Source organism: Schistocerca cancellata, chromosome 3 (genome assembly GCF_023864275.1).
Source record: "Schistocerca cancellata isolate TAMUIC-IGC-003103 chromosome 3, iqSchCanc2.1, whole genome shotgun sequence".
Taxonomy (NCBI): domain Eukaryota; kingdom Metazoa; phylum Arthropoda; class Insecta; order Orthoptera; family Acrididae; genus Schistocerca; species Schistocerca cancellata.
The window spans coordinates 697629563-697652094 of record NC_064628.1 but is presented as its reverse complement, the minus strand read 5'-3'; the positions used below and the strand labels follow the sequence as shown (position 1 = coordinate 697652094).

Sequence of the window (22532 nt, the reverse complement as noted above, 5' to 3'; positions counted from 1 at the left end):
CATTCTGACTTTCCTATACCACCCCGCGTCCCCCTTTTCGCTATTTTTTTCTACCTCATTCAACTCTGTCCTTAGCCTCTTACGTTACTCTTTACGAAAGAACCACTGACTATTATGTTCTTAGCTACCTAGTTTCCGACAGCAGTTGATGCAACTGCTATCGTATACTCTTGATCAGTGACTTTATTTCCATTCACAAGTACGTTCTTCTCTACCTGGTTTTCCCCTACAATTAATGCAGTACTCTTCGTCAAAGACTTACCTTTCGTTCATTCTTCAGCGTCAAATTTTCGTTTACAACTCTCTTTTATTTTCCCTTCCGTCCATTTTTACTGCTACTTTTTGGCGCCAGATTCAAATCTATCCTTAGCCCATATTATATAGCAACGAACCACTTAAGAGTTCGTTCTTAGCTACCTAGTTTTCCACTACAATTAATGCAATTGTTAACCTGTACCCGTCATCAACGACTTGTCTTCCAGTCATTTTCGTTTACAACTCTGTAACTCCTTTATTTTCCCTAGCTCCGCTTCTGGCTGTTTCATTTCGTGCTGGATTCAAATCAGTCCTTACATTCTCTACAAATCAACCACTTACGAATTCGTTCGTAGCTACCTACAGGTAGCTTGCCACTACAGCTGAAGCAATTATCAAGCTGTACTCATCAACGATTCGCCTTCAAATTACTCTTCGTTCCCAAATGTTCTGTTTCAGTTGCTCTTCGTTCCCAAATTTCCCTTCCAATTACTCTTAGTTCCCAAATTTTCCCTTTCTATTACTCTTGATTCCCAAATTTTCCCTTTCAAGTACTCTTTGTTCCCAAATTTTCCCTTTCAGTTACTCTTCATTCTCAAATTTTCCCTTTCAATTTCTCTTTCTTCCCAAATTTTCCCTTCCAATTACTCTTCGTTCCCAAATTTTCTCTTTCAATTACTCTTCGTTCCCAAATTTTCCCATTCAATTACTCTTCGTTCCCAAATTTTCCCTTGCAACTCTGACTCGTACCGCATACTATTTAGCCCTTACCGTCTCTCCTGCTCGTTCCCTTTCGACCCCCTCTGCGCTGGTTAACTTGTGCGCTTTTGCAAGATGGTAAACACACGGCGGCCGACTGGCTGGCTGCGGCAACATTTTGGTAACGGTGCTGGGCTCCAGCTCCGGCTGCGGCTGTGTGGTAACCCGCGGCGATGTGGGCCGATATTGGGAAAGCGGGACTTTCGCCGTGCCGCGGCGCTGCTCGCCTCGTGACGAAACACTATCGCTTTCGCCCCGCGCGGCGCTGCCCGGGCTGGGCGCCGGCGCGAGAGTGTGTCAACGGCGAGCGGGGTGAACGGCCGCGAAGCGGGTCAGCCAGCGGCGCGGCCGCAGCCGCACGGCCAGCCAGCCAGCCAGTCTGCCGCCGGACGCCATGGGCTGCAGCTCGCGATGTGTCTCACCGCGCGCTCCCTTGCAGGGCTTCTTCCGGAGGTCCATCCAGCAGAAGATTCAGTACCGGCCCTGCACCAAGAACCAGCAGTGCTCCATCCTCAGGGTCAACCGCAACCGCTGCCAGTACTGCCGGCTCAAGAAGTGCATCGCCGTGGGCATGAGCAGAGATGGTGAGTGCCTCCACTTCAAACACACTCTTTGTAAACACTACCGGGATGCCGAGCTCTCGAGAACACAACAATACTGGTACAAGCTAACCACGCAATTAATGAAAAAAAAATTCTTTTTCGATCGCAAAGTGTATTTATTGACTTATCACCGGTTTCAACACATCAACAGGTATAAAATGCTTGGTTACGAATAGCTCCTCAGTGTGAACTGCAATATCATAAGCAATAAAAATACTGACGTATCGGGACAGGAAAAAATCATATCAACATAACAGTGCTGCAGTCACTACATCCCACCTTTTTGTTTCGGACACAGCCACAGAATATAATTATCATCAGGACCAGTTTCGGCATACCGCCTCCAACAGGACAACGGCTTGTAAAGCATCGTGGCGGGGAAAACAATCTCTGGATTGATGACTGCTTTACACACTTGGCAGCGAAACTGTGAAATGAGTTCTTACGGAGGTTTATCACGTGTCGCTCTTCCCGCTCAGCAGTCATTCGTGAATGCAACACGCCAGGGAGGAACTGATACTACTATCAAACCTACGCTCCGCTACACACCATAAGGTGACTTCCGGAGTGAAGATGTATTTGTAGAATGACAACATACATCGTGGACAGTTTTTTCGCCGTACGCCCCTTATGATGTACGGATTCTGTGTACGGGCAATCTGTCACCGAAATTGGCAATGCTTTGATAACGCGTCCTGTGATTGTCTCCAAAGTAAAAATACGTGTATAAAACGTCAATCACTTTCCCCCATACTCAGAATCTTTGTTTCTGCAGTTGCAGAATCAACGAACAGTTGTCAAATTCTCGAGAGCAGTGCTGTTGAAGTTAGAACGTAATTCGTCACCTGATGTTGCCTAGAGCTTACTAAACGTTTCGTAATTACGAATATAATTTTAATCTGTCAGTTACTTCAAGTGTAATGATGCAGCACATAGAAACAATATTTTCTAATACTACGACTAGAATTTCATTTTTGCATTCTTCCACAGCTATTGCAGGGAACTTTGTTTTAGCTTATGAGGATGCACATTGGTTCTCAAAACTACTAATAACTGTTCTGTTCTGACTACACACGAGACATCACATTCCTCCTAATTTTACTTTTTTTTAGTGCCTTCTTGAAACTTACAGTTTTTTTACACTCACGGCGATAAGTGAATCTTGTACTCTCCTTATTTTCTTGTATAAAATACTCTGTTGTTATTCCCTTTGTTACTGTCGTCACAAAAATATTGCATTCTCTTCCGTATATCCTGTAGTTTTTGGTTATTTTGACTGTCCGTTAGAGTGTCATCTGTTGCTTCCATTGTTCATGTATATAATCATATGATAAATGCGTCAGGTTTCACTTTAAGAAGAAAATTGCACGACAGTTACCAGCAGAATAGAACGCGACAGTGCCTCAGTAACCATAATGCTACTGCAGGTATTCTGTCAAGGGGTTTCTGCGAGCTGAGAACTATTTCACCCGGTCATAGAAGAACCTATTGTTTAACGTGGAGTCACAACCATTATGTTTACATGCATACGAAGTATAGCACCAGGCGAAAAAATCCCATACAGTGACAGAAATACTAATTGTAGTATATAACGAACGTCGAATGGTGTGGCTCTTATTAGCAATTGCTAAAAGGGCAAAAATAAAAAAACGGCATGCTTCGCCGTCCGCTGTAGCATATAAGGCGTGAGATTCTCTCTTTAGAAGTAAACCAGGCTAAGGGAGAGGGGTGTTCTCCTCCGCTGTATGCAAAAAGTGAATACACTGCAGCTACGGGAGTGGCAGAAGACACAACAATGGATTTAGTGCGCGTCGTACCTGACAGCGTACCACTGCTCCACAGTGATCACAACTCTAACGCAAAACCTGCGAAGGGCTACAATATAGACGACTCTTACTTATTAGCTGATTTGTGCCCAAGTCGCGTGTAAAACGGCACAGGGAAAAAAATTCTTCAGGACACGTCCCATTGATAAATATTGTAAAAAGTGAGTACAGTTTTTTCGTCGAGAAAATGCGCGGGTGTATTGAAGAAGTAGCATTGATCATATGAGACACACTATTGTGCCGATTGCTGCGTAACGTGGATTCTGTGTATTGTGGGGATGGGGCGGGGGTGGGGGTTAGTGGAGGGGATGGGGCACATGGGTGAGTGGGCAGGTGGAGGGGGAAGGGGGGGGAGGGGCAACGTGCGTGAGTCGGCGGCCGAGTCACGCTGCAGCAGTGACGTCGGCGCGGACTACGTCGCGAAAGTCCCGAGTTCGTTGCCCCCGCGGGTCACATCGGATTGGAAAGTGTGCGACTTGAGCAAGAGTGCGGCGGAGCGCGGCAGCGTTGCGTTGCGACACGACACGGCGCCTTGCGACAGAACCAGGCGGGTTCACGCCCCCGGGACAGCCAGCCGCCTCCAACAGCGATCTGTTGCAGCTTATTCCCTCTTAATGGAAACGGAACGCACGCTGCTGTTGACTGTGAAACTCGTCCGCAAACCGTGCCGGTCTCTTTTCGGCTTCGATCCAGCACACCATTGTTGCCTGAGCCTGCGGGAGTGCTAAAATTCCCAGCAAAGCAGATTAAAAAGTGCACAGCTTGTTAAGGTTGAAATCCACATGGGTCTTCCACTCAGCTTCGCAAAATTTCAATATACTATATTCTTCTTAAAATCAACTCTTTCTCCGGCAAGTTTTTTTTTTTTTCCCCGCAGAAACGGTTCCTGCCCATTCCATGTTAGGAATTACTTTCTCGCGAAGCTCGTTGCCTGTGGCTTTAGAACCAGGGAAGATATAGAACGTGGCAATGGCAGGTGATACAAATCTGTCAAGTCTGGTAATCCAGCGGTGAAGCGAATGCCTGGAAACGAAAAAGTACAGAGATCGAATCCCTGTCGGACACGAAATATTTCAGCTTCTCTTTAACCTAGGTTTCACCTGTTACTGATGTAAAGATTTGCCAGGTGCTGCACGTGGTTCGGATTCCACGTTAAGCTGTACGTCCTCTTTCCCCGGCAGAATTACTGGGGTAAGTTTGGGAAATGCAAGTCAACATAGTGGCGTCCGACTGAAAGACGTGCAGCAGGTCTTTCAGTCACTGAAATCATTATTAGAACAAATATCAATGAATGTATTCCAGAAGGAATTTTTGGCTCTGCAGCAGGGTATGGGCTGTTATGAAGCTTCCTGGCAAACTGAAACTGATCGCCGTGCTAGGAATTGGACCAGCTACCTTGTAGACAATGCTTGTAATGGGTGTATTGGCACAAGTAAATCTGCGAGGCTAGGTCGTGAGTCGGATAAAATAGCTGGTAATAGCATTCCTGCAAAAGGCTACATACTGCGTTCGAATCCCAGTCTTGCACACTGTCATTTCTATGGATGTCTTGTTTATATCTCCTATGGGACTCGAATTAAGCGTCCGTTCTTCACCTTTCACCAGAGCAATTATTACCCTCAAGGATTTTTAATTAGTTTCCGTTATATGACGTCTGTATCTTGTATGGCGCCTATGTAACATCACTGCCTCATTTGTCTCAATTTCGACGATGCTCAACACTTTGACTGAAGCTTATTCGATAGTTACTTTGAGGAATGAGAAGCACGGCGTGCGTGTACCCAAAGTGCATTCACCTCTCTAACCCGGTTTCTTTTTGGACGGAATGACGTCAAGGGAGACCCCCTTTGCTCACGCTGCTATCGGTCGTTGCCCCCTCCGACTCGTAAACTGGGGCGCTTAAACATCTGGGCGCTGCCTAAGCTAACAAAGCGTGCGGTGATTCACACCACAGCTTGCCGCTCCGTTACGACTGTCAACAAGCATTTTGCCATCCCGTATCTGCGGGCCCCGAGTAGTGGTTCCTCTTTCTCTTCACACTAACTTCGTCATAAATACTCCCTTTTTCCAAGAAGAGCTAAATCGTGGCCCGTCAAAATGACTTTGATCTGTAATTTTAGCAAAACGCCTCTCGTATAGTTCTCATGACGTTGTACTTAAATCACTTCTTTCTTGGTAATACTGATGACGAGTCCATTCTGTGTAGCGCCGCAGTACATTTTATGTACAACACGCATCTGCGCACGCCTACAGCCGCGACGAGTTCTCTGTCCTCCGCAGACCCAATTTCCACCGACTTCCTCGTAGGCGGCCACTTCCGACCGCAGCTGTGAGACGGCGCCGGTTGAACTCCCGCTCCAGAGGCCAGCCCCCCTGTGACGTAGGTACCGCTACTTGAACTCTGGTGGTTCAGCGCGCGGCCGCGACGCGGCGCTGCTGCTGCGGCGGGAGCAAGCGCGCTACCGCCGCCTGGCGGAGGTCGGCGGAACTACGTACTCGGCGCGACCGCCACCGGTGTCCTTGCCTCTGCAGCATGGCTCAGGTGTTTTCGCGACGGCGCGAGGTGACGGCGCAGTATTCCTGCACAGTATATGGCGAAATATTTTTCACAAGCCTGCCACTGTCATTCACCATTGAATCTAAATCTTGCCTCCCCCCTTCCCGAATGCAAATAGATTCTTGACTTGAACATAGTAGGTAATTTCCTCTAATCGACACCAGACTGCGCTGACGTCAAAATTGTTTTTTCTTTTTTTTTATCATCCTTGACGCAGCGAATTCGGTAGACATCCGACAGTTGCATTTCGCGGAAATGGCTCGCGAAACAATAACGCGCAGCTGTCGTGCACGGTAAACTGATATACACAGCGCGTTGCGTCACGGAAAATTTGGTGTGTGCGGCGCTTGCGCGTCGTGCTCGTGTGTCATCGTGTTATTTTCGAAAGGTGACCCCCGAGCGGCTGCGCGACGGAGCAGCGCCGCCGCTGACCTTGCCGGCCATTTTATTTTCGCGGATCGCGTTCTCCTTGGCCAATGTCACTCGACGGGTTTTATAACCGCGTGTTTTCATCCATTGTCTGCTTGTAGCTGTGAGGCTGTTATAATAAGGACATAAATTTGAAATCGAACGTTACGTTTTGTAGATCAACGTGTTTTTACCTGTACACCACTCGATTTCAGTAATTTTCTATGAAATGTAAACGTCCCTCTTTCATTTCATTGTAAAAATTTATTTCTAAACAATATCATAAAAATATTGCTCTTTAAATCCTCTGATATTCTCGTATTGTTAAGGTAATACTATTGTTCGTAACAAAAAGCGTTATTGTGTGCTTATACCGAAAGAGAAAAAATAAAATTTCCGACCGCCTCTTGTGACACGAGAAGCAAACGAGCTAATATCTGAAGGAACAACTGGAAACAGTGTTACATCAGCCGAGAGTGCTTTTCCTATGAATACCGTAGGTTCTAATACTGAATATCCTTAAGGTAGGTTCTAGTGCGGAAGACAAAAGCGTCGTAAATCAAAACACTGACAGTTCCTCCGTAACTATACATGTAGGCCATAAATTTCCAGAGCTCTTCAAAGACTATGTCTAACTAGAAATTTCATTAGCTAATGTCACTCTAACGTAATTAATGAGCACGATAGGAACGAACGAGTTGCAGTTGTATTGGTGACAACTGAAATAATGGGCGTTTCAAAAGCTTACTCAAAATTTATAGGCATAAACGTTGGGCAAAAGAGAGCGATGTTCTAAAAGGAATCGATGTTCGGCAAAGCATGCGTGCGTACAAAAGACTGGCTGCAGAGGTTTGCCTCACAAATAAAATACTTTCACGCTGTGCGGTTTACGGTTACGTGTTCTGGTTCGAGAAAGTTGTTTAAATGGATCACCATATTCCGTGTGAGAGAATCATTTTAATTATTTCCGTCTGTGGTGATCATATCTTTAGTGAACGTCCAGAAAAGCAGCATGCGGAAACACTTGTAATGTATGACTTGCTTTCTCGACGTCGTGGGTGTTCGAACGAGGTCTCCAGATATTCGTTCGACGCCGCAAGTTCCAATCGCAATTTGTTCTACTCTCCATTTCAGACGAGAACTGAGATTTTAAGGAAATGCAGGTAAATTCTTACTGCAGATAGCTAAAAGAAACTGAAGGACAAGGCGCCATTTCTGCTTATAAAGTGGAAGTTCATAGCTGTGAACAAACATGTATGGAACATTCGAACGTGCACTGACGTCGGGATGCCTTTAGGTTCTGTTTGGTTAAAGCATATAGAGTGCAGGGTAAAAATATCAGGGTAATGGCTCTACTGTGATAGTTTGGGTAAGGTCTTAACTCGCACTGCTCCCGTTTACACTCTGTGTGTTTGTCGGTAACGTTTTGGAACAGACCGTATTTTATAATATAACACACACAGGTTTGTTTGACCTATGGAAGAGTGTCAGGGAGCTCCCTGAAAACGTTATGAGGCAGACGATTGAAAATAGATGCCAACAATTTCGAGAATATCGTACCTAAAAAATATTAGTGACTGGTATTATATGAGGCATCTAATAGTACACCGCAACCCCGCTACATACAAGACAAGATTAGAATGATTAAAGCGCGTAGAGAGGTTTTCAAGCACTCATTCTTCCAGTGCGCCATATGCCGAATGATACGGGGAAAAATTCTAATACGTGATACATTCGTTTATTTATGTCGATGTATTGACCCATCTAGAGGGTATAGCAGTCCGTATGTGTGACATACAAATTTGAAATATAGTATTTTCAATGAAAAATACAGAAGTCTAAAGGTAACCGCTAGTCACGAATTACGTATTAGGCCTGGTGCTTACAAACCAGTACAAGGAGCGATATATAATCGTGGGCCGTGTGAGCATCATTTCGCTCATCTCACCAGCCTTTATTGCCAGTAGACGAATGCTGATGATGCTGCTGATTCTTTATTCAAGCAGCTGCTTGTTTGATCTCACCAAGGGGTCGGTGAACCCCGTCCCAGACCTCCCTAGCTTTTAAAAAATTAAGAGAAGATACCGGTAATCGAAGGCGGGTCCTTCGGCACCGAAAGCAGCAGCGCTAGGCTTTTTCGTTTCTTTGTCCTCTTACTTCTTCAGGGAGAGCTTTTCTGTATTCATAATGTCTCTCAAAGTCCAAAGACGAAAGCTGTACTCTGTTTCTTTATTATTGTTATTGCAGCGGGTGGTCAGCACCCTAAGCGAACGCGCTGAACTACCGTACAGCAAGCATTCGCCTACGGGGGCGGAGCTAGGCGAGATAATTAGAACGCTAGAAGTATCCTCTGCCGTGCATTTCACTGTGGTCTGCAGAGTACAGACGTAGGTGAAAACGAGTGCAGAAGTGCCCCGTTGCAAATGTAGTAAGACTTCAGCACTGCGCAGCGCGAATCGGGCGGTTACGCTCGCGATGTTCCACAGTTTGCCTGGCGGTGGAAGGGAGGAGAGGGGAGGGGGGGCTGAGCGCCGTATGTAGGTCGCGCCGCTGCGGCCGCCGCTGAAAGCAAGTTCAAGGGCTGGGCCGGGCGGCGGAGTGGGGGGCGGCCGTCCTGTCGCGGCACAGGCCGGGGGAGGGGGTGTGGGGGAGGGGGGAGGCAAGGCTCGAGGCCGCGGGGGAGGGGGCCGCGCGCGGGCCGCCGCTCCGCCAGTCGGTCGCTGGGAATGCAACTGCGCGGACTTGTGCGCTGCGAGCACACAGTTGAACAGCCCGAGCGACGGCAGCTCCACCGCTACACGGGACACTGACCGCTCCGCACGCCGCCACAGCCCGCGCGTCTCACCGCAGGCGGCGACCGCCGTACGGTCGCTTCGACTCCAGTGCGCTCCACAGTAGGCGAAGAGGACGCTTTTCTCACGCCGCCCAGTGCTACAGTGGCCGCCAACATTGCTCCCAAAGTGGTCTCCAAGATGGGTGACGAGTTGCCCATTTTGAAGGGAATATTAAACGGCGTTGTGAACTATCATAATGCACGTACGTATCCTGTCGGCTACTGTGTTTTACTTGCGTGTGTCTGTGTGTGTGTGTGTGTTTTTTTTCGTGTCTCGTGTTCCATTTTTAAAAATTTTTACGCATTCTCACCAGCCATTCTGCGTCAGTTTTCTCTGTATTTTGTTCCGACCAGTGATGCTAGCGACATTTTTTTTTTTTTTTTTTTTTTTCCGAAGTTCTGCAGAGTGGCGTAGTAGTGGACGAATTTGTGGAACACGCCGCTGCGCTCGCTTCCCTCCCCAACGGGACGCGTTGCTTTCTACAGACCTACTTACGACGCTGCGTGCGTGAAAGTGAGTCTTGTTTTCGCTTTCCCCGGGCGCGCGCGCGCTAGAGAGAGATCGCCGCGGCGCCCGTGCGGTCGGCGCCCTCTGCCGGCGCGACGGTTGTTGCCCCCGGCGCCTGTAGCTGTGGACCTCTCATAGTCCTCGCACCTCGTGCACCATTAAAGGCTCAGCTCGTATTCACTCTGCCAGACGCCACAAAACCCATAATGGTAGTGTTTCGGTGTCGCGATCCGGTATTATCGAGTGCGCCGAGATTTCGACCGGGACTCGAGCCGCGCGGGGTTGAGCGACCCCGGAAGCGGCGCGGCAGATCGCTGCAGCATCCCGTGGGGGCAGTGCACCCGGCCGGGGGCGCTCGGCTTTCTCACCGTCGGCCGCTGCCTGTTGACCTGGCGATCGCGCCTTGCCTCGACACTTATCAGAAATATACGTGCTCGTGCCTGTTTCTCCTGATGCAAGCACAATCCTCCGCTTTCCGTGCGTGTTCGGCGTGACTGAAACGGTCCCTGGGCGGGAACCGTGCAAACTCCGCCCGCTCTTCATTCATTGTCAGTGTTTGTGTAGCGACTTCGTAACGCGCTAGTTTATGCTGTCAGATACTTGGAATGATACGCTGATTCGGCTTCACCGTTTGGTTTTAATACTGTCTGCGAGCGAACTACTGCTTCTTCTTAAGGTGGCGAGTCGTGCCCGAAACCCGTAAATTCTTACCAAGACTATATGTGTCGCTGTGCCCGATTTTTTAATTCTATTTCAATTTAGCCATGCTGCCGCCGACATTTCCATTCCGAAACCGTAGTGGTGCCGTGGATGTGTAGTGAGGTGATTTCTAGAAACGTGCACTTCATTACTAATTCTCGAATGACTAACAGTTCATGTTTCTTTGGCGCAATCAGAGTGCCCTCAAAAACTATCCAGAATAAAATTAAAATCTCTGAATTTTGCAAAGTGGACGCGAAGTAGTGGCTCTGTTCATTCATGGCAGGATGTTCTAACCTGTTAGCAGCAGATAGGAAAATGGTCACATTGCATGTCTTTAGTACAAAGATCTAAACCTATTTTCGTTCATATTTACAGTTTCATTGCATGCATTTTTGCGTCTGTTCATCCATACCGTACTCTAGAACATTCTAACTTGTTAGCAGTAGATGGCACAGTGGTCCCGTTGCCTGCTTAAAGAGGAGCGATCTACAGTACTGTTGGATCCGTGTTTAAGGTTTTTTGGCTCAGTTGATCCGTGGCGTATTCTACTACGTTGTAGCTTCTTAGCAGTACATAAGACCATGGTAACACTGACTGCTTAAAGAGCAACGATCTATAGTTCTACTTCGGTTGGTGTTTAAAGTTTCAGTGCATATATTTTTTCTGTGCTAATCAATGGCGTATTCTAGGACGTTATGGCGTCTGAGCAGAGATTGCCAGTTAATCCGAAGGTACTGCAAGAGTAATACACCTGTATCGTTACTGCTCCTCATATGAGGCTGTAGAGGCAGAAGTGGACGATTATTGTGTGGAAAATTCTGTCCCTTATTATGATCGCTGTTTCGTCATTAATTATTGCAGCTATGTAGACAGCTCATGTACGTTGTGTGTGCCGAGGCCCAGTGCCATCAATAAGAAATTTTCATTATGTGTGAATAACAATAACCTCTCTCCAGTCTGTGAAATGTCGGGCATACACCACTTCTTTGACACATTGGAACTGATACTGGAGGCAGGGAATATTTTAATCTCAGTTCTTGTTTGCTTTACTTTATCGCCTTCTCTGTACACTACTTGGACGTGTTAAAATTTACGTGCGACTTGTGGCTGCTCCAGAATTTTAATTTCTGTTCCCCCTCGCTAACATGGACATGTAGCTTCGTAGCCAAGTGTCACTGCGTAGAATCCAGTGGAGAGTTTTCTCGGTGGGTGGTGCAGCTGTTTGCTTTGCTTGTGACTCTGGGCTGCCGTGACGCAAGAGGGTTGCGTCCGCACCCACGCAGCACACGTCGCCTTAAATCCCGCACGCGCCGCCCTCTTGCGTAAGAGGATGCAGCCGGCGTCCGGCTCAAAACCGCCCGTCGCCTTCTCGTTACACACCAACAGCCTCAGTGTTACGCGGTGAATGCATTGGAGAGGCGGTTAGATAACTGAGCGAAAGCAGCATATTGTACATCGTACTCAGTCACAATTTATAAAAGCAAATTCATGCGGCATCTTTCGTTGCTTATTTCATGAGCCACCGTTGCGTGGAAGTATTGCACTGATTAGAACTCGGTATAGCACACAGCTGGTCGTTCCTTGATATTATTGAAGTACATCGTGCTTGAAGAGATCACATTACAAATTCCTGTTTCAACTCTTGGCTGGTACTGTCTTTTTACTATGTGAGATCTGACGTGATTCCTGCCTCAAAAATGCTTTGCGTAAGTGAACAGTTTTGGGTACGCAGTGCTGTGGATTCTATGTTGTATTTAGTAAGAGCTACGCATAGAGAGAGTGTAGACTTCGATCCATCTCTTATCATCTCTTCTATCGTACATTCAATGTCCTTGGTTTCGCCAGCTCACAAGCAAGTTGTGAGCGTCCAACTTATCCTAGGAAAAGTTGGCTGCTACAATTCAGATTTGTCAGCACAAGCAAGAATTCTGGACGGACGACACGAGTACACTAAAATCATGTCGCAGTCAGCTATCTATTTACGTACTCGGCAAGCCACAGTACAGAAGCGGAGAGTATATCGTACCAATATTATCGATTTTCTTCGCCTTTGGACTTGTTTATTGAGTGAGGCAAAAATGAATGTGTATGTGGCCCTGTAAATGCCGTAATCGATGACACCTGCGCGAGATATGCGAAAGTGACAGCGTAATGATCGCAGTTTTCTTCGACATAGGTTCTCTACAGTTACGCTAGACGATTTTGGGTACGAGTTACGTGGTAGATCCCCCCACCCCCCACCACTCTTTTGCATCATAGTTTATGTACGATATATGTACATAATATACATCAAAATACTCGTCGCAGACTTGTCATTTCTGTAACGTTCGTGGTCTGAATTTGCTTTCCGTTCTAGAGTTTATGATGAAAAATGCTTTAAATGTGGCAAAGTGTTGGGGCGAACGTAAACATCAGGCTACACTGTAGTCAGACTGCTACAAAAGCCCTAGTTTTGTGTTCACATTCGTTGGCTTCGCCAGTTCAGAATCAAATTATCACCTTTCAAACTGATTTAGACCTCGGGCTACACGTCAGTCATCACAACCAAGTTTTCAGGGCGGGGATGGGGGAGGGGGAAGATGTGTCTAATATCACGGTTTAGGCGGGTTTTGCGTATGAATCCGTGTATAGCAGGGTTAGTCAACCTTCTCTCCCTACGTCCAATTTTTTATCTTCGTTAGTAGTAAAATTTTCTAACCGCCCACCAGTTCCTCAGTAACGTTGATATATAAAGCAGGCAAGGAACTGTACTTCACAAAATTTATAAAACATAGTTAAAACAAATTAAAGTATGCAACAAAAATTACTTATCATACACTTTTCGTCAAAATTTTATAAAAGTGTAAAATGTTTTTAAGAGCCTTACAGCTTAATTCCCACCGTGAGAGCTGGAACGCTCACTAGTGGGAGGGTGGGACCAGGTTGGATAATTCTCGTGTATAGAGCTGTAGGTATTGGTGATGTCTTGTGATATATGATGTATTTAGGGGATCCAAGTTGGTGATTCAGACAGAGGGATAGTGTCTAATGGTGTCATTGTTTTTGCAGCCCGTTTGGTGCGGTGTGCGAGGCGACATTTTGTGAAGTGTATTGTGTAGATTGTAAGAATGGTGTGTGGGAACGGCCTGCCTGGAACGCGCGCGCTTTCTGCTTGCAGCGGTGCGGTTCGGGCGCGTGCCGAAGCGCGAGAAGGCGCGCATCCTGGCCGCGATGCAGCAGAGCTCGAGCTCGCGGTCGCACGACAAGGCGCTGGCGCACGAGCTGGAGGACCAGTCGGCGCTGCTGGCGCGCGTCGTGCGCGCACACCTCGACACGTGCGACTTCACGCGCGACAAGGTGGCGCCGCTGCTGGCCAGCGCGCGCGCGCGCCCCACCTACACCAGCTGCCCCGCCACTCTGGTGAGTACTCGCGCACACCTCTTCTCTACAGCTCGGCTTGGCGCGCTTCAAAATCACCCGCGCACCCCCCTTCCGAGACCGACAGCGAGAGCGCACACACTCTAGTCTGCGGCGCGAGCCACGTTAGTTCCGCGGGCGGCCGCGGTGTGGCGCGGGCATCGCGCCGGGAAGTCTCTGGCTCGGCTCGTTACCGGGAAGACGAGCCAAGGTCGGCCGCCCCGCCCCGTAATCCACGGCCGGGCAGCGCGTTTGCTTACCGGACTCGTGACGTCTTCACCTCTGACGCTCTTGCCCAATGTGGCTTCGCAACGACGAGTGCAAAAAGAAGCGCCAGCAGGCGCAGTTTTTTCCTCGTTTGTAGCCTGGTCAAGAAGAGCAATACCGCGACCGCGCTGGTATGCATTTGCCCCAACACAATTACATATTTATGCGATTATTCCTGGCGTATCCTCATATTTGAGGACAGTAATTTGCCAGCGAAACACGTAATTTTTTTCGATTCCTGCCTACTAGAGCGAAAAATAAAATCTTCTATATTATTCTGTAATGGTGTCGTTCAGTGTGGTACAAAAGTCAGCATCCGCCCTGTAAAAGGCGGGATTGCGTAAACACAGTAGAAGAACGAGCAGTAGCTATAAGAGCATAAATAGCCGAACAAAAATTCTCCTCACGAATAAAAAACTAAGTTCAAGTAGCAACACGAAAAACTTTCATATTTCTACGAGGCCATCCTTCCTAACAAAACGGCGGAATGAGTGATAGTGATAGGAGCATTCAAAGTTCACGTATTAAACATGCAACTGCAGATGGTGCGCAGCTATTTACGGCGCCTTAAATATTCAAAAAATGTTCAATTGGGACTGCTAAGGCCATCAGTCCCTAGGTTACACACTACTTAACCTAAATTATCCTAAGAACAAACACACACACACCCATGCCCGAGGGAGGACTTGAACCTCCGCCGGGACCAGTTGCACAGTCCATGACTGCAGCGCCATAGACCGCTTAAATATTCCTCTCCCAGTGTCGAGATATGAAGCCAGGATCTGGTAATGACAGAAAGACGGCCAACAGGCGTAAGAGATAAGGTTTGACGTCAAATTACGAAAGAGGCAAGAATAAAAAATGGTATGCAGCTGTGAAGGTGGCTTCAGTATTAACGAAATCGGGGCGTTTATTATTTGCAGTAAAGGAACTCCGAACCTATGTCCTACTGAATAATGGCTAGCAGGCATAACAGTTTACATTCTGATAATATTAACCCAATGTCTGAGGTCAGCTCCAGGCGCACTGCTCTCGAAACGAACTTCCGCAGAGTTGCCGAACGCAATTCGGCCGCAGTGGCTTTGTGGAGACAACTAAAATAAGTCTCCACAGGTACTTGTTATGTCGACATCGGCGCTGAGAAGTGTCAAGATATTGTCGGAATGTTTTTATTTCCGACGAGCGATGCGGTGAGATGGCATTCGTAAGGAACAAGGTTCGAATGTCCAGCAGACCACAGGCCATCGAACTTTGCTGGAGTTTCCTTACCTCGCGCACAGCAAGGGTCGAGGCGGTTCCTTTGAACAGGATACAGCCGAAATCATTCCTTATCCTTGTCCGATCCCTGTTTATGGTCCGTTTATAATTTTAATTCCTTGATGTTTTTGAAGTCCCAGTTAGTAGGTCAGAAACCCGTTTATTAATAGCTCGTCTAGAAGTAGCTGGAACAGAAATAGCCTTAATCGGAAGGATCAGGTATAGCTGTAGCGGTCATTTCGATCTGTTGCATCATTCACCGTCTTCTGGTGAACGTCTGACAAGCAGACAGTTGCGGAGCAAAGTGTAGGAGACCTTTGGTCGGTATACCGTATTGAGGTCGACGCCATTGAAGACACGGGTGCAGCAGGAGGGAGGTCGGCGGGCGTCGAAGCGCGGCCCCCCGGCGGTCAGGGACCTGCGGCGTTGCCGCTGCAGCCGGCCCGCCGCTGCCATCGATCGCGACCTTGGCGGCCGTGCTGAGGTCGCCGCTGACGTCACGCCAACTCAGCCGCGCCGCGCCGCACGCAAATACGAGGAAGCGGTCTGCGTTCGCGCCACTCACTATTCCAACTTCCAAATCCTCGAATAGGCGCGCCGCTCCCCTCGTTTATTTCTTGCCGATTTCAATATTAATAAGCAGCATGTGGACCAGCTGTAAAGTGCCATCTGAATGTCCCGGGTTCGATCCCCTCTGTCGTAAGATTTTTGTCACTTATCACTTCTTCCAGCGTTTATTAACGTGAGAAGTGCAAAGAAGCACCGTGATTAGGGATTCACGTTTAACTGTAGCTCGCAATGTAACAGAGTGTTTAAGTCAACTCTGAGGATAAAGGCAGCTGCATACCATTTCTCACAGGACCATAACTAATAAAAACACTGTTGAGGTATTCAAACCATAACATAAATAATGATCGTTGTACGGGGATTTGACGCGTCGTCCTCACGAATGCGAGACCAGGGTGCTATCGACTGCGCCAACTCCCGTTGATACGAATGTCGATATTATCGACTTAACGCAAACATTTTTGTCGTAACCTTGAAGGATATCGATGCGCGCAATATAACGTGGCTCCCAGTGTAGGCTATGCGGGGAGCGGTAGAATCGGCAGAAATCGGCCGGTGTTAAATTATCAGCTTCAGCATTAGGCAGATATCAATACTGTTCACAGTAGCAGATTTCATAAATAAAATCGGTTAAACAAACATTATCGCCGCGTATCACGTGTGCCTTCATAGAAACAGGGCGCCTATTTGTTTCGTACGTCAAATGTCGTACTATCTGCTGTGACGTCATTGTCCGACAGTATCAGAAACCAGTACAGAAACTGTTACACAGCACTTGTCGAAAATTTTGTGGTTTGTTTACATGTTTCGGGACTACATTATCCCATTGATAGCCCCTTACGGTTAATATTCCATTAGAAGTATTGCATATGCTCCTGCAGATACAGGTCGTAGCAAGAAGAATGAAACATGAGCTCAGAAATATCTTAAGAGCTATGAGGAATTGTTCAGTAGGAGAGATGTTTCACAGTAGCGAAGATCAACAAGTACTCCTAGGTCTGAAGCCCATGTTGACTAGCCCTTTTCCTTTCGGATGTCATACCACTGTGTGTTAGGATGTATCCGCCACGCTTCCCCAGCTGTGGGTGCGCTGTGACGACGAGAAGGCGAGTGGCTGACAGGTGCGTGTTGTCTGTGGTTGCAGGCGTGCCCACTGAACCCGAGCCCGCAGCCGCTGACGGGCCAGCAGGAGCTGCTGCAGGACTTCTCGAAGCGCTTCTCGCCGGCCATCCGCGGCGTGGTGGAGTTCGCGAAGCGCATCCCGGGCTTCGCGCTGCTGCCGCAGGACGACCAGGTGACGCTGCTCAAGGCGGGCGTGTTCGAGGTGCTGCTGGTGCGGCTCGCGTGCCTCTTCGACGCGCACACCAACAGCATGATCTGCCTGGACGGGCAGATGCTGAAGCGCGAGGCCATCCACAGCTCGTCGAACGCGCGCTTCCTCATGGACTCCATGTTCGACTTCGCGGAGCGCCTGAACGCGCTGCAGCTGACGGACGCCGAGGTGGGGCTCTTCTGCTCGGTGGTGGTGATCGCGCCCGACCGGCCCGGGCTGCGCAACGGCGAGCTGGTGGAGCGCATGCAGTGCAAGCTGCGCGGCGCGCTGCAGGCCGTGCTGGCGCAGAACCACGGCGGCGTCGCGGCCGGCTCGCACCTCGCGCAGGAGCTGCTGCGCAAGGTGCCCGACCTGCGCACGCTCAACACGCTGCACTCCGAGAAGCTGCTCGCCTTCAAGATGACCGAGCAGCAGCAGCAGTGGCAGCAGCAGCAGCAGCAGCAGCAGCAAGAGCAGCAGCACCTGGAGGTGGCGGCGCCCGCGCCCGCCCCCGCGCCCGTCTCCCTGGCGACGCCCCCGCAGTGGGCCGACGAGGCCGTCAAGTCGCCGCTGGGCTCCGTCTCGAGCAGCGAGTCGGTGTGCGGCGCCGAGGCGGCCGACGCCTGCCCGCACCGCCGCTTCGTGCGCAAGCTCGACTCCCCCAGTGACTCGGGCATCGAGTCCGGCACCGAGAAGGCCGACAACACGCCCACCTCCGTCTGCTCCAGCCCCCGGTCCACGCTCGACGACGACCACGTAAGTACACAACACCTCGCCACCTCCCCGAAGGGCTGTCAGGTGCCGGCACGCGAGCGAACCGTCGCGCTTCAGAAAACTGCCACCTATGCGAGAACGCTACCGGCGTGTCCCACGTTCCCGAGAGTGCACGCCACTCTTTCACTGTTGAAAACGGGACGTCTTAAGATACGTGGTCAGTTTCAATGCACTAGGGAAATGAAAACACCGCCTGGGTCACTTTATATATTTATTCCGAATACATCTTCGCTACACTTCACCTTTTCTCCATGCTTTTGGCTCTAAGCACTATGGCACTTCACATCTCAGGTCACCAGTCCCCTAGACTTGGAACTACTTAAACCTAACTAAGCTAAGGACGTCACACACATCCGTGGCCGAAGTAAGTTTCGAACCTGCGACCGTAGCAGCAGGGCGGTTCCGGACTGAACCGCCTAGAACCGCTCGGCCACAGCGTCCCTCTCTATTCTTCCACAAGCATTAGACCAGATGGTCCGTTGCGGCTTCTTGATCCATCCGTCTTGTCTTGAGTGTGTCAATGCTCCTTCCTTCAGGAGTCTTATCTATCTCTTCTTGTAACTCCCTGCATTGTTGTACAAAATCTCGCCTGGGCTGCTTCAGGTCTATAGTATCTTCTAGAGCCCACTGTCCAGTTTTCACTTACATATAGACTGTTCGTCTGGTCAAACTTTTAGTTAAAGATTAGTGGAAGACCTTTCTCTGCATTCTCTAGTCCCGCTTTGTTCATCTACATACACAAGTTTTCGTATTTTCCCGTCAAGACCATGTTCATAATATGGTTCAAATGGCTCTGAGCAGTATGCGACTTAACTTCTGAGGTCATCAGTCCCCTAGAACTTAGAACCTCTTAAACCTAACCTAACGACATGACACACATCCGTGCCCGAGACAGGATTCGAACCTACGACCATAGCGGTCGCGCGGTTCCACTCTGTAGCGCCTAGAACCGCTCGGCCACCCCGGCCGGCTGTTCACAATAGCCAGACACTTTGCTTGGTTTGTGGACGAGTGACAGTCCTCTTACAGTCTACTGCCTATTTCGGCAGTTTTAAATGGACACGAGTCCTATTAATACTGCCTAAAGCGATAGTAAGCTGCAGCAGGATTTACGACATTCTTCCACAAATGAAATAGCATGTAGGTGTGGTCTTAAAGCCGAAAATGTAGAGATTGGATTTTGGCCCATTTACTGCACAAGTAAGGATGTATAACCCGCGATTCACTGTACAAACAGGGACGTAAGACACCGCCTATGAATGTTTGCGATTTACATTTCGGAGAGGCAGTGTCGGAAATCGTCCAGATGCATGGTTACGTTACATATATGAGTGCAACAATTATATTTTGTTATGTAATGTAAGGGGATACGGGAAAAAGATTAAGGGGCATACCGAGGCATATTCATTTCTCCGTCGCCCCATTCGCGAACGATGCGGGAGAAACACTCCATAATAATCGGAAGACCTTGTAAGGTTCGCCTCGCGTGATTCCGACCACTTGGCAACCCTATCGATGTTAATACCCTTTTTTTTTTTTTTAGTGTTGGCACGTGTGACTATGTAACAGCGGACTGACGAGTGTGTTTTGTTGTGTGTGCAGCATACGTCGGGCAGCAGCATCGTGGAGGACATGCCGGTGCTGAAGCGCGTGCTGCAGGCGCCGCCGCTGTACGACACAAACTCGCTGATGGACGAGGCGTACAAGCCGCACAAGAAGTTCCGCGCGCTGCGTACGCAGCCGCCGGCGCAGCCGCCCCCGCAGGCGGCGAGCCAGACGCAGGCGCAGCCGCTGACGGCGACGCAGCAGATGCACCCGCAGCTGCACCTGGCGCTCGTGTCGTCGCCCGAGCCGGCGCCCGCCGCCGCGCCCGCGTCGGCGCCGTCGCCCTCGCCCGCCCCCGCGCCGTCGGCGTCGCTGCTGTCGAGCACGCACTCGACGCTGGCGCGCTCGCTGATGGAGGGCCCGCGCATGACGGCCGAGCAGCGCCAGCGCACCGACATCATCCACAGCTACATCATGCGCGCCGACGCCTGGCCGCACCCGCCCCCGCACCAGCAGCACAACACGCCCGGCGTCATCACGTCGGCGGCCGCCTACCAGCTGGCGCCCTCCCCCGCGTCGCCCGCGCCCTCCTCCTCGACGTCGCCGGCGCCGTCGCCGCTGCACCACGCCCTGCAGCAGCCGCACCACCTCCCCCACCACCCCCACCACCACCCCCACCACCACCACGCGCCGCCCCCGCAGCAGCCGCAGCCGCCCCCGCAGCACCTGCTGGCGCTGCAGGTGGACGTGGCCGCCGACTCGCAGCAGCCGCTCAACCTGTCCAAGAAGTCGCCGACGCCGCCGCCCCCGCAGCCCACCAAGATGGTGGTCACGCTGGAGGCCTGACCGCCGGGCGCGCTCCGCCGACTCTCAGTACAAACCGGGCGCGCAGCCTGCCGTATTACAAACCAAATAATTTATTATTTAAACAATACTTATTAATTCTATGTGTTGTTTTTTGTGAAATTTTATTATTTGTGTCGAGTCTCTATATTGTTACGCTAGGAACAGAATATGTTAAAGCGGGCCGGCGCTACCGAGGACAATGTAGCGCCGGCGTCGTACGTAGCTGTCACATTTCCCCCTCCAAACCGCCACTCCAGTCTCTCGAGACGCCCACCCGAGTGGTCGGTGCGGCCGCGGGCGCAGCGCAGGCGCCTCCGCGGAGAACGCTCCCGCAGTAGAGACACTCCTCCGCGGGGGAGCCTGCCTCGCCTTGCGACCCGCAACCGTTCATGTGTCAGTGAATTTTTTGTGCACCTATCCTATTGTATTGTATGTGATATATTCCTCCGTAGGACAGTGCATTTTTTTTAAAAAAACTAAAGTTGTGTAAAGTGTACATTTTTTCCCAATCCATTTGTATAGTTATACTTTTTTCGTCATTTGACTGTCATTTTCACTGTATTATTATCATTATTGCATGCGAGGACTAAGGTTTTTTAGCAATTACCTCACCAGTTGAGGCATATGAGACTGAGGGGAGCCCACGGCACCTGAGACAAAAAAAAATTATAAAAAAATAAATGTTACTAATATCGTGTAAGTGTAGTATGTAAAAGGGGCCTGTTTGCACCCCGAGTTTTTTGTACTGTACGTCGTAAACTATTATATACCCCCGTTTTCTGGGGGACGCGTCGTCGGAGGTTGGCCAGTATGTGATGCCCACCCGTTTTTTCAAAGTACCCGTACCTTTTTACGAGATGTCTTATAGTAAACTTGTGTCCGTTGTACTAACATTTTTCGAGAAAAAGCACTTGTATTCGAGAGAAAAGTCAGGTGACCGTGGCTCCCTACATATCTTTTTTCTGTGTCCTTTGCTTGCTGTAAGTAAGAAAAAGACTTGGTTGTTCTGAGCATCCTCCACATATAAAGCAGGGAAGAGATGTTTCTGACGTTTCGAATAAGGAAAAAAATTCTGTCGCGTAGTTGTGTGATCTGGTCCATTTATTGCATTAAAGTAGTTAGCAGATTTGTTTCAAGTACAGAGGCGACCCGCTAGCCGTTTCGACTCGGTGCCCTGCATTTAGGCGGACCGCGGACTGGGCTTCGCCCCGGCGTAGCCCAGCACGTGCGCCGCACTGCTTCACGTGGTGTGCTTGTATGTACTTTTGTAAGCTTGGGAGTTTGTTGAGGTCGTCAGAATAAACTTTGTCTGGTGAAATATAAAAACTCGCATTTCTCTTTTTCAACTGAATACCTTCCCTCACAGTCCTCTACCTTTCCAGTATATCACACCCATATCAACAGAACTAAATTTTTAAAAAAGTATTTTACATGTGTATGAAACCATCTGCCTGTTGGAACAGGTGTCTGGTTTGGAGAATATACTGGTATATAAATAACAAGACTTTATCCACAATCACTAACCAGCCAGGCACACTAAATCTCCTAAATGATTCCAGTCAAGAGCACAGAAATGTTTCTCTCACATCTTGTAACTCTGCTCAAGTAACAACAGTGAGACATTTTATCACAACAGCTCCATATCTACAATGTTTTCAACGTGATCATCTATCAGTGAAAAACACCAAACAAAATAGATCAATGTCTTTGCTGGTGACATTTTTAAACATCATTTGAGCGACAAGGTGGACTAAAATATACAGCTCTACACCTGTATTGTTTTCCAAGCTGGTCAGAAAACAGTATAAATAGCAAACAAAAACAGATAAGTTTATGACAAATTTTGGTGTTGGGACAGCAACCAGCCACAAACTGTTGCTGTCCCAACACCAACATTTGTCTTCAAATAACAGCCACCGTCTCCAACGATGTTGTCATATGACAAAATTGCAAGAGATAAGTTTATTTGCTGACAATAGTAGTAAACTTGATTTGACGAAGATTGTGGTCAAAATGGATTGTGTGTCTAAAACCCACCGTTCTACAACTTTAATTCTCCCCAGATTGGACAACAATCAATATAAAGAGCAAGCTAAACACACAAATTTTACTCCTGGG

The 22532-nt window shown here is 49.0% G+C and overlaps 1 protein-coding gene across 4 annotated transcripts in view; it reads left to right on the top strand.

The window, feature by feature from the left end:
- Positions 1-21734, top strand: part of LOC126175684 (ecdysone-inducible protein E75) — a 466380-nt gene extending 444646 nt beyond the window's left edge. For 3 of the 4 annotated variants that reach the window (XM_049922616.1, XM_049922615.1, XM_049922614.1), the window contains exons 3-6: positions 1454-1598; positions 13608-13849; positions 17082-18005; positions 19626-21734. In XM_049922616.1, coding sequence (XP_049778573.1) covers positions 1454-1598; positions 13608-13849; positions 17082-18005; positions 19626-20414 — 2100 coding nt within the window. In that variant the 3' untranslated portion in view covers positions 20415-21734. Of the gene's footprint in view, positions 1-1453; positions 1599-9132; positions 9444-13607; positions 13850-17081; positions 18006-19625 lie in introns of those variants that run through there. The other variant, XM_049922617.1, reaches the window with a different exon arrangement.
- Positions 21735-22532: the final 798 nt, after the last annotated feature.